The 15,828-nt window shown below is 42.1% G+C and overlaps 2 protein-coding genes across 2 annotated transcripts; one reads left to right on the top strand and one right to left on the bottom strand.

Annotated features, from left to right (window-relative positions):
• Positions 1-4,849: 4,849 nt before the first annotated feature.
• On the top strand, positions 4,850-6,841 carry egr2b (early growth response 2b). The gene is made up of 2 exons (XM_058061882.2): positions 4,850-5,078; positions 5,157-6,841. The coding sequence occupies exons 1-2, from the start codon at positions 4,922-4,924 to the stop codon at positions 6,323-6,325; spliced, it is 1,326 nt and encodes a 441-aa protein (XP_057917865.2). The 5' UTR covers positions 4,850-4,921; the 3' UTR covers positions 6,326-6,841.
• A 664-nt stretch (positions 6,842-7,505) lies between these two features.
• On the bottom strand, positions 7,506-10,533 carry adoa (2-aminoethanethiol (cysteamine) dioxygenase a). The gene is made up of 2 exons (XM_058061690.2): positions 9,947-10,533; positions 7,506-8,880 (listed from the first exon to the last, which is right to left on the bottom strand). Exons 1-2 carry the CDS (start codon positions 10,280-10,282, stop codon positions 8,422-8,424), a joined length of 795 nt encoding a protein of 264 aa, XP_057917673.2. The 5' UTR covers positions 10,283-10,533; the 3' UTR covers positions 7,506-8,421.
• Positions 10,534-15,828: the final 5,295 nt, after the last annotated feature.

Below are 15,828 nucleotides of genomic sequence, written 5' to 3'. Positions count from 1 at the left end.
TGGCTCAAACACGATCAGAAGCACTGACCTACATTGTTTTGTTCTTTTACCGACAGTAGTATTCATCCTATAATCTTCATTTCATAGCATGTCTCCTGGCTGCACTGCTGCAGTAGTCTATGTGTATGTTTCACTTTTTGTCCAATCAGATTTCAGTTTCTATGTGCTGCCCGGGGGCCTTCAGAATCATAAGTGCTGGCCCATGTCATTGAAACCCGATTAGCAAAGTTTCTGTTTCTTTAAACCCATCAGATTTTAGATTTTCCTCACAGGGCCAGCTATAGCTGGCCTACAGTCATCCATCTTTCCATCCATCCATCCATCCATCCATCCATGGCCTACAGTCATCCATCCTTCCATCCATCCATCCATCCATCCATCCATGGCCTACAGTCATCCATCCATCCATTCATGGCCTAGTCATCCATCCATGCATCCATCCATCCATGGCCTACAGTCATCCATCCATCCATCCATGGCCTAGTCATCCATCCATCCATCCAGCCATGGCCTACAGTCATTCATCCATCCATCCATCCATCCATGGCCTAGTCATCCATCCATGGCCTAGTCATCCATCCATGGCCTAGTCATCCATCCATCCATCCATCCATCCATCCATGGCCTACAGTCATCCATCCATCCAGCCATCCATCCATGGCCTACAGTCATCCATCCATCCATGGTCTACAGTCATCCATCCATTCATGGCCTACAGTCATCCATCCATCCATCCATCCATCCATGGCCTACAGTCATCCATCTATCCATCCATCCATCCATCCATCCATGGCCTACAGTCATCTATCCATCCATCCATCCATGGCCTACAGTCATCCATCCATCCATCCAACCATCCATGGCCTACAGTCATCCATCCATCCATCCATCCATGGCCTACAGTCATCCATCCATCCATTCATCCATCCATGGTCTACAGTCATCCATCCATCCATCCATCCATCCATCCATGGCCTACAGTCATCCATCCATCCATGGCCTACAGTCATCCAACCATCCATCCATCCATGGCCTACAGTCATCCATCTATCCATCCATCCATCCATCCATCCATCCATGGCCGACAGTCATCCATCCATCCATCCATCCATCCATCCATGGCCTACAGTCATCCATCCATTCATGGCCTACAGTCATCCAACCATCCATCCATCCATGGCCTACAGTCATCCATCTATCCATCCATCCATCCATCCATCCATCCAACCATCCATGGCCTACAGTCATCCATCCATCCATCCATCCATCCATGGCCTACAGTCATCCATCCATCCATCCATGGCCTACAGTCATCCATCTATCCATCCATCCATCCATGGGCTACAGTCATCCATCCATCCATCCATCCATCCATGGCCTACAGTCATCCATCCATCCATCCATCCATGACCTACAGTCATCCATCCATCCATCCATGACCAACAGTCATCCATCCATCCATCCATGACCTACAGTCATCCATCCATCCATCCATTCATGACCTACAGTCATCCATCCATCCATCCATCCATGACCTACAGTCATCCATCCATCCATCCATGACCTACAGTCATCCATTCATCCATCCATGACCTACAGTCATCCATCCATCCATCCATTCATGACCTACAGTCATCCATCCATCCATCCATTCATGACCTACAGTCATCCATCCATCCATCCGTCATGTAAAACGGCTGCTGCAATTTTTGATGCTGTTGCTTCTTTGTTCAATTCTATTTTGTCCCGACCCAATAATACCAATGCCCTATGAATCTGGCCAAGGGCCCAGACAGGGTCCTGGGTCAATGTGCCATCAGACTTCAGTCAAGTATTTCAAAGGTCCATAGAGTCCGTAGAGTATAGCGTTCAGAAACAATTCCAACCAAAAGCACAAGGAAATTCTCAGATTTTCAGCCAGCATCCTCATGTCTGACAATTTCCGGTTGAGGTTTTACAACATCAACATCAAGTGCACGAGGCCGCCTGTCGTAAGACCTTAGCCGCAAAAGTTACAGTCGTCCATTATGAGGCGACGCCTGTTATTCAGTCGATGCGAAACAATGCATGTGTCTATAGAAGAGAAGATTCCCACTCATGTAGCCGTGGCTCCCGTCACCCTCTTCTTTTATCTTCTCTATCTTGGACCCATATCAGAGCGGTTCCCTGGCTTTTATGTGGCAGACAGTAAGCCATGAAAGCTGTCGGTCTGTGACGCCACAAAGCTAACAGTCATGGTGGCGGGACAGCAACTCAAAAGGAAGTATTATGAATTTGGGAGCAGTATTGAAGGGGGGTATAAAGGGGGTACAAAATGTGTGTTCTGAGGTCACGGGTGCCACGGTTTGAAAGTTGAACATTGAAATACCTGCCATTTGCTGTAAATCTTAGCTTCACATCAAAGTGTTTGCAGATGACTGGGAAAAAAAGGATCAAGGATCCGCAGTGAAGGATTTGGGTGGTTGTTCTTCATTTAGAAATGGAACTTCATCAGTAGATGACCGCTTAGTACAATACCGGATGTGTTGCCATGGTTCATAGAAGGACAGAATGCGCAGTGCGTTCTTACTATTAATACAGACTTACCTCTCCTGTGTCATTAAAGTGACTTATGTATGTTTGGACTGTCAAGAATCTTGGACGGTTCCCACTTGGCAAGCCCTTATCCTCGTTGGCGCAGTATCAAGGTAAGGTGTTGCGGTATTTGAATTCTAAGAACAATCAGAGCAACAATGGTCATTGCTGCAGTCAAGCCAAAGTACTACACTATTCACAACAGGTCCCATGCACCATTGCATTCATGCAAACATGATTGTATCTCCTGTACAAAGCTACTGTATATTGCTATTGATGTAAACACCCACTAAACGCTTATGGGCTATTTTAGTTATCATCATGATATCTGTCCAAACAAATGTACCTTTTATTGTACCAGGTCGTACAATGACAGCAAGGCTGATCTATTCATTGTTTCCCATGACTGGAGTTCTTCCCACAGACCAATCAGGCTCGGTTGACCTTTGTCCCCTTCTTGTGCAGTCCATAACTTGGCATAACAAATGACAAAAATCTGAACAAATAATATGTAATTGTTGGGTATCAAACTGAGGATCACCGTTAGAGCATGAAGAGCTGCTATCGGAATTATCCATATGTTAGTATTCACGTCACATACGTCACTACTTTATTCCCATAATGTTAGATCTCTTTTACAAAAATTATAACTATTTTTTTTGTTTCTCTTAATATTACGATTTATAAAAATTACAGCATTTTTTCACCATTCCTGCTGTTTCTGCTTTATTTGCGTTAAATTATAACCACTTCCCCAAGCATGTTTATTTCTTGTTTTCTTTGTTTCTCATAATATCATTATTATTATATTCTCATTATATTGTTTTTTTGTTTGTTTGAAATTATATATTTTTTTAAAACACACAAATGGCCCTCGGGTCGCCCTTTGGAAACCCTGTGTGATAAACAGTGTTTCCAAAAGTGAAAACTTTAATGATTGTTTGAAAATAGATTATTTTACATCAAAGTATTCCATAAATGTTCATATAATAACACAACATAATTACCAGGAAAATTGAGCAGATGAACAAAGCAGACTTTGCATCCCATTTGCTTCCTTTCTTGACTCCATTGTAATTCCTCAAACTCTGTCAGCTCCCTTTAAAAAGTCCCAAAGAGGAATAGTGTTTGTAGGCTTGGGTGTCTGTCAACGTGGGAGGCTCTCTGGCGCCCCCTGCAGGTGCGAAGCATCATTGGCCCATCAATACAATGGGACACCTTTGTTAATATGGCCGGCCAATGTGCTAGCAGTCATTTACATGAACACTTCATGGCTGCCAAAACCAGGATTTAAGCATTTTCAACTTTTGTTTGTTGGTTTTCTTAGGGAAGGAAGCATATTATTATTATCTTTTTTTAAGAAACAAATTAGTTACAATAGTTTGATGTTCTAACTAAGTGAATTTGACACAAACAAACAGTTTGAATAGCTTGATGTGCGGAATGAGGCCGACACAAACATAGTGTACGCAAACACAACATGGAAACAACACCACTCACCACACTGCGTTCTGTATGGTGATATGTGGCTTCTCCACCTACTAAGGGAATTTACCAGGGTGAAGTGTGTGTATGTGTGTGTGTGTACAAATAGTTTATCATTAAATCAGTTAGAAAAACAACAACCAAACTACAGAAAATGAGTACATTATTGTAACCTCGGTGCTATACTCGCTGTTGAAAGCCACAGTTATCAGCTATAAATAGCTCTACCCCTCCCTCTATTTATGGTTACAAAAAAAACAAAACAGCATACATTTTATTTCCTGTCAGATGACACAAACATCAAGAAGTTCCATTCATGTGTCCGTCTAATTTGACTGTGGTTAGACGGGCTTTCTCTCTCGCTCCACTCGGCAGAACTCGTCACTTTCCGACGATGACAGTCCGGAATCGAAACCAAATAGGGAGGCGTCGCAACGGATTTAACCTTTTATGGGCTGAACACTGGACCGGAATTGGACTTTTTAGAGCTACCGAGTGTCTTGTGGAGAAGAACTCAGAAGTAATATATAAATCAATGAATCGCTGTGGGTTTCTATGAAGTATTAATTGTGTTTATTTTGCTGTCTGGAACGTCCTGCGTGGACGTGGAAGTGGCTCTTTTTATTCTCAATCGTCACGGAGCTTCCCTTCCAATCAGCACCCGCAGTCCCGCCCCCCACGCCCACTCCAAATTTGGTAAATGACGTAGCGAGGACATTGAAAAGGGTTCCCTTTTATACGCGCCGGAGTCAGGCCGGCTGTCCCCAATAATAATAGGACTTGTCTTCAAGTTTGGTGTCAGATCCACGGAGCCGTGCAGCGGCGTCCTTAAAGTCACAGCAAAAAAAAAAATTGCTCCAAGATGACGGCTAAAACTCTGGAGAAGGTGCCTCTGAATCTCGGAGGGTTCGAGAGCGTGTACTCCGTGGAGGACATGACCACCGGATTGCCCACTTCGGTGGCTGTGTTTCCCAATTCTGACTTGGGGGCCCATTACGACCAGATCAACGTGACTGCAGGTAAGACCACCTCAAAGTTCTCCCGGTGTCATTCATCATCATCGAGATGTTCCGCTAATGACCTCATTTGGTCCGCAGATTCCCTAATGAGCGCAGAAATGAGCGCAGAGAGGCGTTCTTTGGACCTCTCATCATACGCCAGCGGCTTCCCTCAGCCTTCTTCTTCTTCTTCTACTTCTTCTTCTTCCACACACCGCAACCAGACTTTCACCTACATGGGGAAGTTCTCCATCGACTCCCAGTATCCCACAAACTGGAAGCCCGAAGGAGTCATCAACATCGTCTCGGGTATCTTCAACGTCGCCCATCCTCCTCCTCCTCCTCCTCCATCCACCTCGTCGTCCGCTTCCCCGGCTTCCGCTGGATCCCCCGGTCACTTTTCGGGCGGGAATTTAAGTTGCACCATGGCTGCGGCCCACCACAACCAAGCCGAGATGGAGCACCATCAGCTCTACTCCCCTCCACCGCCGTACTCCTCCTCCGCTTGCGGGGAAGTGTACCAGGATCCATCGGCGTTCCTCTCCACTTCATACCCGCCACCGTACTCCTCCCCTAAGCCGCACGGCGGTCAAGAGGCGCCGGGACTCTTCCCGATTATCCCCGACTACCCCGGCTTCTTCCAGCCGGCTTGTCAGCGAGACATGCACGCTCCAAGCATCCAAGACCGGAAACCATTCGGCGCATGTCCGCTCGATACATTCCGTGTGCCGCCACCCTTGACCCCGCTGAACACGATCAGAAATTACACTCTAGGTGGTCCGAGCACAGAAGCCGGAGCCCAACCAAGGCTCCCCACCGCATATAGCCCCCAAAACCTGCCACTGAGGCCCATTCTGCGCCCTAGAAAATACCCGAACAGACCCAGCAAGACGCCCATCCACGAGCGTCCGTACCCGTGTCCGGCGGAGGGCTGCGACAGGCGCTTCTCCCGCTCCGACGAGCTCACCAGACACATTCGCATCCACACCGGACACAAGCCCTTCCAGTGCCGGATATGCATGCGCAACTTCAGCCGCAGCGACCACCTCACCACGCACATACGCACGCACACGGGGGAGAAGCCGTTTGTCTGCGACTTTTGCGGACGCAAGTTCGCGCGTAGCGACGAGCGGAAAAGGCACACGAAAATCCACCTGAGGCAAAAGGAGAGAAAGTCCTCTGCCGTGTCCTCCTCGTCGTCCTCCTGCGGGAACTCGGCGTTGGAGCGCGCAGGCGGCATCGGCGCAACCAATGCGGTTTGTTCCTAGGTGGGATATTTTACGCACTACCTCACCAGACCAATTAAACAAGAAATCAGCGGTTCGGTCATCAAACTATTCTCGCCAAACGCACGCGGCTCAGACTCAGGCGCGTAATTGCGCACAACCCTTGCTCCAAAATGACAGGACGACTGTCACAATTGCACTTTGCCCGCACAGTCTACTGAACATACAATAGCCAATCATTAACAAAGAAAGGGGAATTAACATTTGGCAAAAAAAAATATATAATTGAAGTTATTTAAGGGTGTTGCTTCTAACACACGTTTCCCCCTTCAGTGCCTTGTTGTGTCTTCTCATTTAAGGACGCTTCTAATGCAATGTATATTTCTCCTTTTAATATGTAAAGACATTCTATTTTTGTACTCATTTTGTCTTGTGTTGAATAAAATACTGTACATGTGGACTTGTAAAACAACAAAAATGGTGTGTAAATACACAACTCATACATACTGCAGTGTGTTGTAATGTGTGTTGGAGATATATTAAAGGGATGCTTCATACACAGGATTTATTATTATTATTGCGCATTATAAGAATAATGTTTATGTGCATGATAGAAAAATACCTTATAATTGCAGTTGCAGAGAAGTGAAATGTAAAAATATGTTTTAAATGTTGTACTTATTTGCCGTGTGGTGTGATCATAAAGTCATGGTTTAAAGGTCTGACCAAATGAATGACGCTAACCAAGGTTCTACAGTATAATACCATAAAAAGTCCCTGATGGCTTTAACACAATGACAATAATAACGCAACAACTTGAGTCCGGTTTAAAGCTTTACTTTAATGGTTATATTTACAGTGTAGAATGCTAAGGAAATGTAGCGATGTTACTGCTGCAGCCAAATATTTAACGCAAGTAAACACAGTGTACAGCGTGTGCATAAGAAGAGTTGAAGGTGTTATACATTGATATTTTAACAAAAAAAACACAGATATATAATCTCATCATTGTGTGAAAGCTGACAGACAAGCCGTCACACTAATTCTACTGCGCATCCAAAAAGCAAGGACTACAAAAACACAAGAAACTCACAGAATTATATAAGTCATGTCGTACAATAATTGGAATAACGCTGACAATATTGAGTTGTCCTGAATAATGTTAGAGTGAAGACGGTGTTCCTCACATGATGTGCATGATGAGCCACTTCATGTCATTATGTTTGTGCCTGATCCTGACAACGGATCATTAACACACACAAAACTGCTTTTTTTGGTTCTATATTCTAACTAGTTTTTTTAACGAGAGATAAAGAGGTTACTGCTGGTGCAATTAAAACACTTGTTTATTGTTGGCCGATGCCACATAATAGAAATACAGCAAATGGAATACACAATGTAAAGAGAAAAAAACTTACATTAATACTAATAATTGCATCTATTTTATTTTAAAGCTTTGGCTTTGAGTGTGTTTTTTGTCCAGTGGACTAATGCTTTGATTTTTCGGTATGTGGTATAGATTAAATATGCTTACAATCATACTCTTAATTCATTTAATAATAATAATAATAATGGATTAGATTTATGCAGCTCTTCACAATGAAGTGAAGCCATTATTCATTCACTCCTCAGTCACACACACTGGTGGTGGTAATCTACATCTGTAGTCACAGCTGCCCTGGTGTAGTGTGACGCAAACATGGCTGCCAATTTGCACCTACGGCTTCTCAGACCACCACTAAACATTCCTTTGCATTCATACAGCAGTGTAGGTGGCACTGGAGGCAAGGTGGGTTAAGAGTCTTGCCCAGTGGCACAACAACAGTGACTGGGTGGAGGGAGTGAGGATGGATCGACTCGCCAATCTTCCGGTTTCTGACCTCCTGAGCCACCGCCACCACAATTTACAAAACTCTTTGGCTTTTATACACCTCTGTCGCCATTCTGTCACATTTTCAAATTGCTAGTCGGCTGATTACATTCCCATGTTTGTACAAGGCAACATAGTCTACAAGCAAAAACGACATAACGATATAATCTGTTACTAAGCCACTTGAGGAAGTTGAGTTGAATTTCTGCTGAGGAGTAAGTTACAGTGCTTTAGGATATCACCATATAGTTCCAACGGTCTTGAGGTTTCAAACCGAGACGACAGGACCTGGGTAAGGTTCTCCTCCACACCAGAAGTCCTCTGGCTGAGAGATTTCTAAAAGCCACATCTCATTTTCTCTCCCCTTCTGGTCTTCCTGATGCTCCTGATTACCCTTTTCACCTGTTCCTGGGTCAACCTGGATTTGCAGAACTTTGTAATAGTGACAATCCCGTCCATCGTCCGGATCGTACGGAGGTGCCAGGATATCCAGGAATGCGGCTGGCCCATCCACCGCGTCGATCTGGTGGAGGTTATCCCGTTGAGGCGTAAGGAGGCACGGTCCGCTGGTCTCGGAGTACTCAGCTACTGAGCGGAGAACGGAGCGTCGTAGAGAATCTTTTTGCAATGGAGGCACAGGAGGATCGAACTGAGGTGGGGCCGCACTGACAGGTTTGTCACACTCTACTTTGTCGAAGCACCTGATGCTCACCTTGCCATAGAGGACCTTCAACAAGAGAAACAGACGTGTCCAATACACTTCATGATCAGAGAAAATACAACTTTTTATACATAAAAGACTCATGTTTGTGTGTGTTGCAGTAAATGTGGTCCAAGTGGACAGGAAGTGACGTCGGGGTTCGAGCTTGTCATGGGCTGTAGCCAAAACAGTATCCATTCATTCATTTTCTACCGCTTGTCCTCACAAGGGTCTATTAAAATTAGAAACAGGGCGGCACAGTGGTCAAGTGGTTAGCGCACAGACCTCACAGCTAAGAGGACCAGGGTTCGATTACACCCTTGGCCATCTCTGTGTGGAGTTTGAATGTTCTCCCCGTGCGTGCGTGGGTTTTCACATTCCAAAAACATGCTAGGTTAATTGGCGACTCCAAACTGTCCATAGGTATGAATGTGAGTGTGAATGGTTGTTTGTCTATATGTGCCCTGTGATTGGCTGGCGACCAGTTCGGGGTCTACCCCGCCTCTCGCCCAAGGACAGCTGGGACCCCCGGGACCCTCGTGAGGAAAAAGCGGTAGAAAATGAAAGAATCCTGCAATCAAAACTTGTTTTTCATGGCGATCAAGGCTGGTCTGGTCTCACCAAATAGGTTCCACAATTATATCTCCATAGAACACAATGATCTGTGTGCCTTGAAACATCATTGAAAATAGTTTAAAATGGCTGGTACTGAAGCGGTTGTCGTTTAAAGTAAATGTTTGAAAAAGCAGGATGGAGGCCTGCATCATTTAATGTTTATATTAATATTTTTCACCATCAGGAAACAGTAGAGGGCCAATGTGATTGATTTCTATATCAAAACACACCTGCTACACATCCACCTAACCGGAAGTACGTCATCTCAAAGCTCAGACAAGCCATTAGGGAAAAGGTCGTCTAATTTGCATAATTGGCCACATTGCCTGTACGTGTAATATGTTAAAAAGCACTATTTCATGCTAAAAAGTTCCCTTAGATTCAGTACATGATACTGGGCTACTACAGGATCAAGTTCTGTCCCTTTGCATGCCACCATATTGATAGAATTGAATAGTAAACAACTCCAAAACAAGACCTTGAGCATCCCGTTCATGCCCGGGTGGTCGTGGAGCGGTATGGAGGCTCCGGTCCTGAGCAGGAACACGCCCATGCTGAACATCTCCGTCTCGCAAATATGCATGTAGGTGACCGGGGAAGCTTGGTGCTCCGTCGTCCCAGATGTCGCTTTGGTTTCCGGGGGGACGATTTTCAGATCCGCAGCCCTGAGAGCCGTCACCAAAGAGTTGAGTTCAGCCTGTTTCTCGGCAAATATGCTATTATCTTGCTTGGCAGGACATTTTAAAAATTTAAAAGTCATAAAAGCTTGTTTTGCTATTTTCTGAATGAGAGGAGTTTTGTTGTTTCGCGGCATTCTGCAACAGAAAAAAAAACTAACGGATCAAGCTGCACCTTTTCCGTCGCAAATAAAACCCTGCGAATGTCTAACAGCTAATTCGATGCTAAGAAAGGTTTCCCGGAGCCAGTGGGTCCACGCTCTTGAGGTTAAAATACCAGGGTTCACATGAAAAATGTGTTTTTTGTGGTGATTTAGCAGTATCTCATCCTGAAATACTATCCTTCCTCTGGTCATTTTTCACTATCCTATGTTGTTTGTGCTAACTGAGACTGCGCAGCAAACGCAAAGCATAATGGGACTTAGAGTTTTATTGAAAACATACTCGTAGTGTAATACAATTTTATCCTAAACTGCATCATTTTATTATTCTTTCTTACAATATAACAAAATAACCAACACGTCACCATCTGGAACTTTGTGAATGTTACCAAAACATACAAAAAGCATACCTGTGATATACACATTCAGACTACATATCCCATAATCCCCGAGAACGACAACAAATGCAAAGAGGAAGGCCAGGCAGGCCGTTGAACTCGGTATCACTTTTTATTTTTTTCTTTCAACGTTCCTTTCCTGTCTCTTGGCCTCCTTTCACTTAAAGGGCGATGTATAGTGACAGAATATTTCCTTTTCCTGATAATAAGTGACTCGTTTTAGAGTGAATAGGATTGAACAGAGTTGGTTCTAGTACATTTAATGGTTTTATTTATATTTCACAGCATATACGTTCCACATAGCTCAGGTCCAGGACCAATTACCAATAGTAACGCTCACAAATTTCGTGTTTTTTCACCCCAAAAATATAATATCATCACGCTAACATACTGTATGTTACTAATTCTGGTTTCAGTGAACAGGTGGATCTTGATGATCCCCTTTGGGAAAATACTCTGGTGAGACAAAAGGTATGTGTCCCATTACATCTGGCGTAAATGTAGCGGCGAATTTCAGAAAAAGAACATCATGCCAACAGTAAAATATGGTGGTGGTAGTGTGATGGTCCGCTTCAGGAGCTGGAATACTTGCTGAAATCTGTTGGTGACCTCAAGCTTGAAGCAACTTGGGTTGTGCAGCAGTTCAATGATCCAAAACACAGCAGCAAGTCCACCTCTGAACGGCTGAAGAACAAGCAAATGTAGACTTGCTGTGGCATGACCTTCAAAAGGCTTCATGCTGGAAGAGTATGAAAACTGGAAAGTGCAAACCGTGTCTTTATTTTAACAAATAACCATATTGCACAGCACTCGCATTGTTGCCCTTCAGTTGGGGGAAGTTATTTCTGATAAGAGGGTCCAATGACCATTTATGCACAGGCAGCCATGAGTCACAATTATTTTGTAGTTTGGATTAAAATGAGATTGTTGTGTAATATGGCTTTAGTGAACTGAAAAAGGTCAATACTGTACGTATTGGGTCATCAGAAATGACCGACCTATCAGTCTGTCGCTACTTTCTGCAAGCAAAAGGAAGTGAGCATGGTTCACCAAACAACAAAACACTGGGGTTGAGTCACAAACACTCGGAAACAAGCGTGTGACTCACCAGCTTGAAGCACACACTGAGCGCACTCCACTCCAGCGCACACTCACATGTACTGTACATTTCAACCGATGGCACAATGGTGCTTTGCTTCAGGTCTGAATAGCATTTTATCATCTTTGTTTCCTGTGTTTTTCTCAACGAGTGCATATTGTGTATGATGTGTATGTATTATGTATGATGTGATCTGTTTTGTGTTTCCTGTCATTGAGAAAGATGGCCTTGGGAAGAAAAAGCCATCCTTCCACCCTCATTTAGCTGTCTTTGACTTCTACAAAAGGAAGAAGGTATACAATGTGTAAGAATAATGGTGTAATCAACTATTTTCCACAAGACCAGAAAGAAATATTTTCCTGCATTTTGTGTTCATTTATGGCACTGACAAATATTTTAATTTGTTTGAGGATCTTGACCAGTCCAGTGTGGACCTCGCCTCTCGCCCAAAGTCAGCTGGGATACGCTCCAGCATATACCACTGCGACCCCAATGAAGACAAGGCGAATAGAAAATGGTGAACTGGTGATCCAACTTAGTGCACTTGCGGAGTGCACTCAGATGGTAGACAGGCTGAGAGGAGATGCTATAGAAGCGGCCTCATCTTGGTTCCTGCCCGGCATTTCATCAGGAAAGAAGCAAATTTTTTTATTTTCACCTGCCCTGACTGCAACGTCACTGGTGCAAGGTTTTATTTACTGTTACTTAATTACTGTTTACGCTGTACATTGTTCATGTTGATGTAATCTATTTATTCTCCCCATTATTTATTATTTATTATTTATTATTTATTATTTATTATTTATTATTTATTATTTATTATTTATTATTTATTATTTATTATTTATTATTTATTATTTATTATTTATTATTTATTATTTATTATTTATTATTTATTATTTATTATTTATTATTTATTATTTATTATTTATTATTATTACACGGAAGCCTAACTGCACATCACTGGTGCAAGGTTTTATTTACTGTTACTTAATTACTGTTTATGCTGTACATTGTTCATATTGTAATTGTACAATAACAATTGTATTGTAATCTATTTATTCTCCACATGATTATTTATTATGTTTTATGTATTATGTATTATGTATTATTTATTATTTATTATTTATTATTTATTATTTATTATTTATTATTTATTATTTATTATTTATTTTTAATTTTTAATTTTTAATTTTTAATTTTTAATTTTTAATTTTTAATTTTTAATTTTTAATTTTATTATTACACGGGAGCCAGGCAACAACATTTCACTGCTGTGTTATTGTGCAATGACAATAAAGAAAGTCTATGTCTATTTGCCACTGTTTCTCATAACCTTCCCCGCGATTAAATACTGCAGAAATAATGCACGTTTTGACCTGTCATATATATTCACATTAGGACAAGAAAATGGAAATGATAAGTGAAGAATTACCAGGCTATTAATTAACAGGCTTTAAGTTGAATATAAACAAATTTGAATCATTTTTTTCACTGTAGACAAAGTTGTGACGACCTCTGTTTAACTGAGATGTTGTTTGTATTTCTCGCCGCTTCGGGACATAAAGGCAAGATTATTCCCTGACTGCTTAAAATGTGCATGACTGACATTGTGGACGAGTCAAGCGAGGTCGGACATGCCTTCCTTATAGCTGCAGCCCAGACCCTCGGAATGGGGAGAACGTCATCAGGCAGGGCATAGAAATACAAGAGAATGCTATTTTTTTACAGAATAATTCATAGGTACACATGATATATGAATGTATGGTGCATACAGAAACTCTTTAAAGTGTTATGATATTTTCATGAATAAGCATTGGCAGACAAAGACATACACACGCACACACAAATTCTTGTTTCCAGAATTAGCATAGCGAGACAATGAAATGGCAGATATTTGCTGCTTATAGATGACTTTATGCGGCCAGTCAAGATGGCCTTTGTCTTCAGTCAATAAGCGGCTTGTTTGCCCAAATCAGAGTTGCTATTATTTTGTCTTCCACTGTTGGGAATATGAGAGCCTTTTATTTGTTGACCCGCGTGACCCCAGTCTACCAAGAATGAAGACGACTCTGTAGTTTATCAAAGAAGGCTAACAGCCTCTGCCAAAAATGAATTTTTATTAGCTTGCGGGAAAAATGTCTGCATAAATTGATGAGGAGCAGAAGAAGAACAGAACCAATGCTAATGTTTGTTCTTCCCATCAAAAGAGTGTTCTTTATGCAGAAACAAGGAATTGGAGTGAGCATACATAAAGTCATTTCATCAGATGTATGAAATGTACGTTCTGTTCAACATATGTGTGTATTACAGCATTTTTTATTCTTTTTCTTTCTTGATCGGCTTGGCATTAGAAATAAATAAATGACATTCATTCATTCATTTTCTACCGCTTTTTCCTCACAAGGGTCGCGGGGGTGCTGGAGCCTATCCCAGCTGTTTTCAGGCGAGAGGCAGGGTACACCCTGGACTGGTCGCCAGCCAATCACAGGGCACATATAGACAAACAACCATTCACACTCACATTCATACCTATGGACAATTTGGAGTCGCCAATTAACCTAGCATGTTTTTTGGAATGTGGGAGGAAAACCGGAGTACCCGGAGAAAACCCACGCATGCACGGGGGAGAACATGCAAACTCCACACAAAGATGGCCAAGAGTGGAATTGAACCCTGGTATCCTAGCTGTGAGGTCTGCGCGCTAACCACTGGACCACCGTGCCGCCTGCATGAATGACATTCACAACAACATACTTTCTTTTCCCGCTTAGAAACATTGTTTTCATTTATCATAATGTGGCTGTTTTGTGCAGAAATGCTTCATAACTCGAAAGCGTGCATGGGGGGGGGGGGGGGGGGGTGAGAAGCACTGTCATCCAGGACAAAGTGGAGGTAGAACTGCTGCCGGATGAGGTGTCCAGCGAACATCTGGACAGTAGAACAGCTTTGAGGGAGACCCGGGACACACAGGAGAGACTATGTCTCGCAACTGGCCTCCATCGGGAGGAGCTGGGTCAAGTAGCTGGCAAGAGGGAAGTCTGGACTTCCCTGCTTAGGTTGCTGCTCCCACGACCTGACCTCGGATAAGGGAAAAATGATGGATGCATGGATGGATGCATGGATGGATGCATGGATGGGAGAATCAGTTTTACAAGAGTGACGTCTATCTACCTCTATATCTTAAAGCTGTTACCATAGAAAACCAGACATAGGCAAGCTAGAAAGGTTAAAAATCCATTCAAATATTGTTGCATGTTTGGTACCCACAAGTCAGATATTAGAAAGCAAGGCACTCACACAGGCACACACACACACACGCACTCACACACACGCACACACACACATAACAACAAATGCAATCTGTGTTCTCTGAGTCTTTCATGGTTCAGCTACAGACCTTGACCACCTGGCAGAGATTTTTGGATGAAGAGTAATGACGACAATGTTACAACACATGTGAAACACTTTCCAACATTGGCTAGCCCAGTAGCATTCTGATGAATAGACACTGTTATGTATTATATTATATTATATTATATTATATTATATTATATTATATTATATTATATTATATTATATTATATTATATTATATTATATTATATTATATTATATTATATTATATTATATTATATTATATTATATTATATTATATTATATTATATTATATTATATTATATTATATTATATTATATTATATTATATTATATTATATTATATTATATTATATTATATTATATTATATTATATTATATTATATTATATTATATTATATTATATTATATTATATTATATTCATTTTCTACCGCTTTTCCTCATGAGGGTCACATGCTAAAATAGAGCTAGCGACCTAAACGGTAGCCTTCAAGTTATTTCCTTTAAACTTAAATAGCCAAAAAACTTACCACTTCCACACGGATAGGGAGGATAACTATTAACAGTTATTTAACCTTTAACATGAACATTAATCAAACGTAATAATTTTTTCTGGGTACATGATACCATACAGCATCCATATCAAAC

The sequence above is a fragment of the Doryrhamphus excisus genome, linkage group LG2 (genome assembly GCF_037039965.1).
Source record: "Doryrhamphus excisus strain RoL-2023G ecotype Guam linkage group LG2, RoL_Dexc_Guam_v1.1, whole genome shotgun sequence".
Classification (NCBI taxonomy): domain Eukaryota; kingdom Metazoa; phylum Chordata; class Actinopteri; order Syngnathiformes; family Syngnathidae; genus Doryrhamphus; species Doryrhamphus excisus.
Note: the sequence above shows the minus strand (reverse complement) of the source record. Positions and strands in the feature narration are given on the sequence as shown.

What these genes read in the sequence shown, in the direction of transcription:
- egr2b (XM_058061882.2), top strand. Translation starts at nt 4,922, where the DNA reads ATGACGGCTAAAACTCTGGAGAAGGTGCCTCTGAATCTCGGAGGGTTC. An exon ending in CCAGATCAACGTGACTGCAG is followed by an intron (nt 5,079 to 5,156) that starts GTAAGACCACCT and finishes TTTGGTCCGCAG; the next exon opens with ATTCCCTAATGAGCGCAGAA.
- adoa (XM_058061690.2), bottom strand. Translation starts at nt 10,282, where the DNA reads ATGCCGCGAAACAACAAAACTCCTCTCATTCAGAAAATAGCAAAACAA. An exon ending in GCATGAACGGGATGCTCAAG is followed by an intron (nt 8,881 to 9,946) that starts GTCTTGTTTTGG and finishes CTCTTGTTGAAG; the next exon opens with GTCCTCTATGGCAAGGTGAG.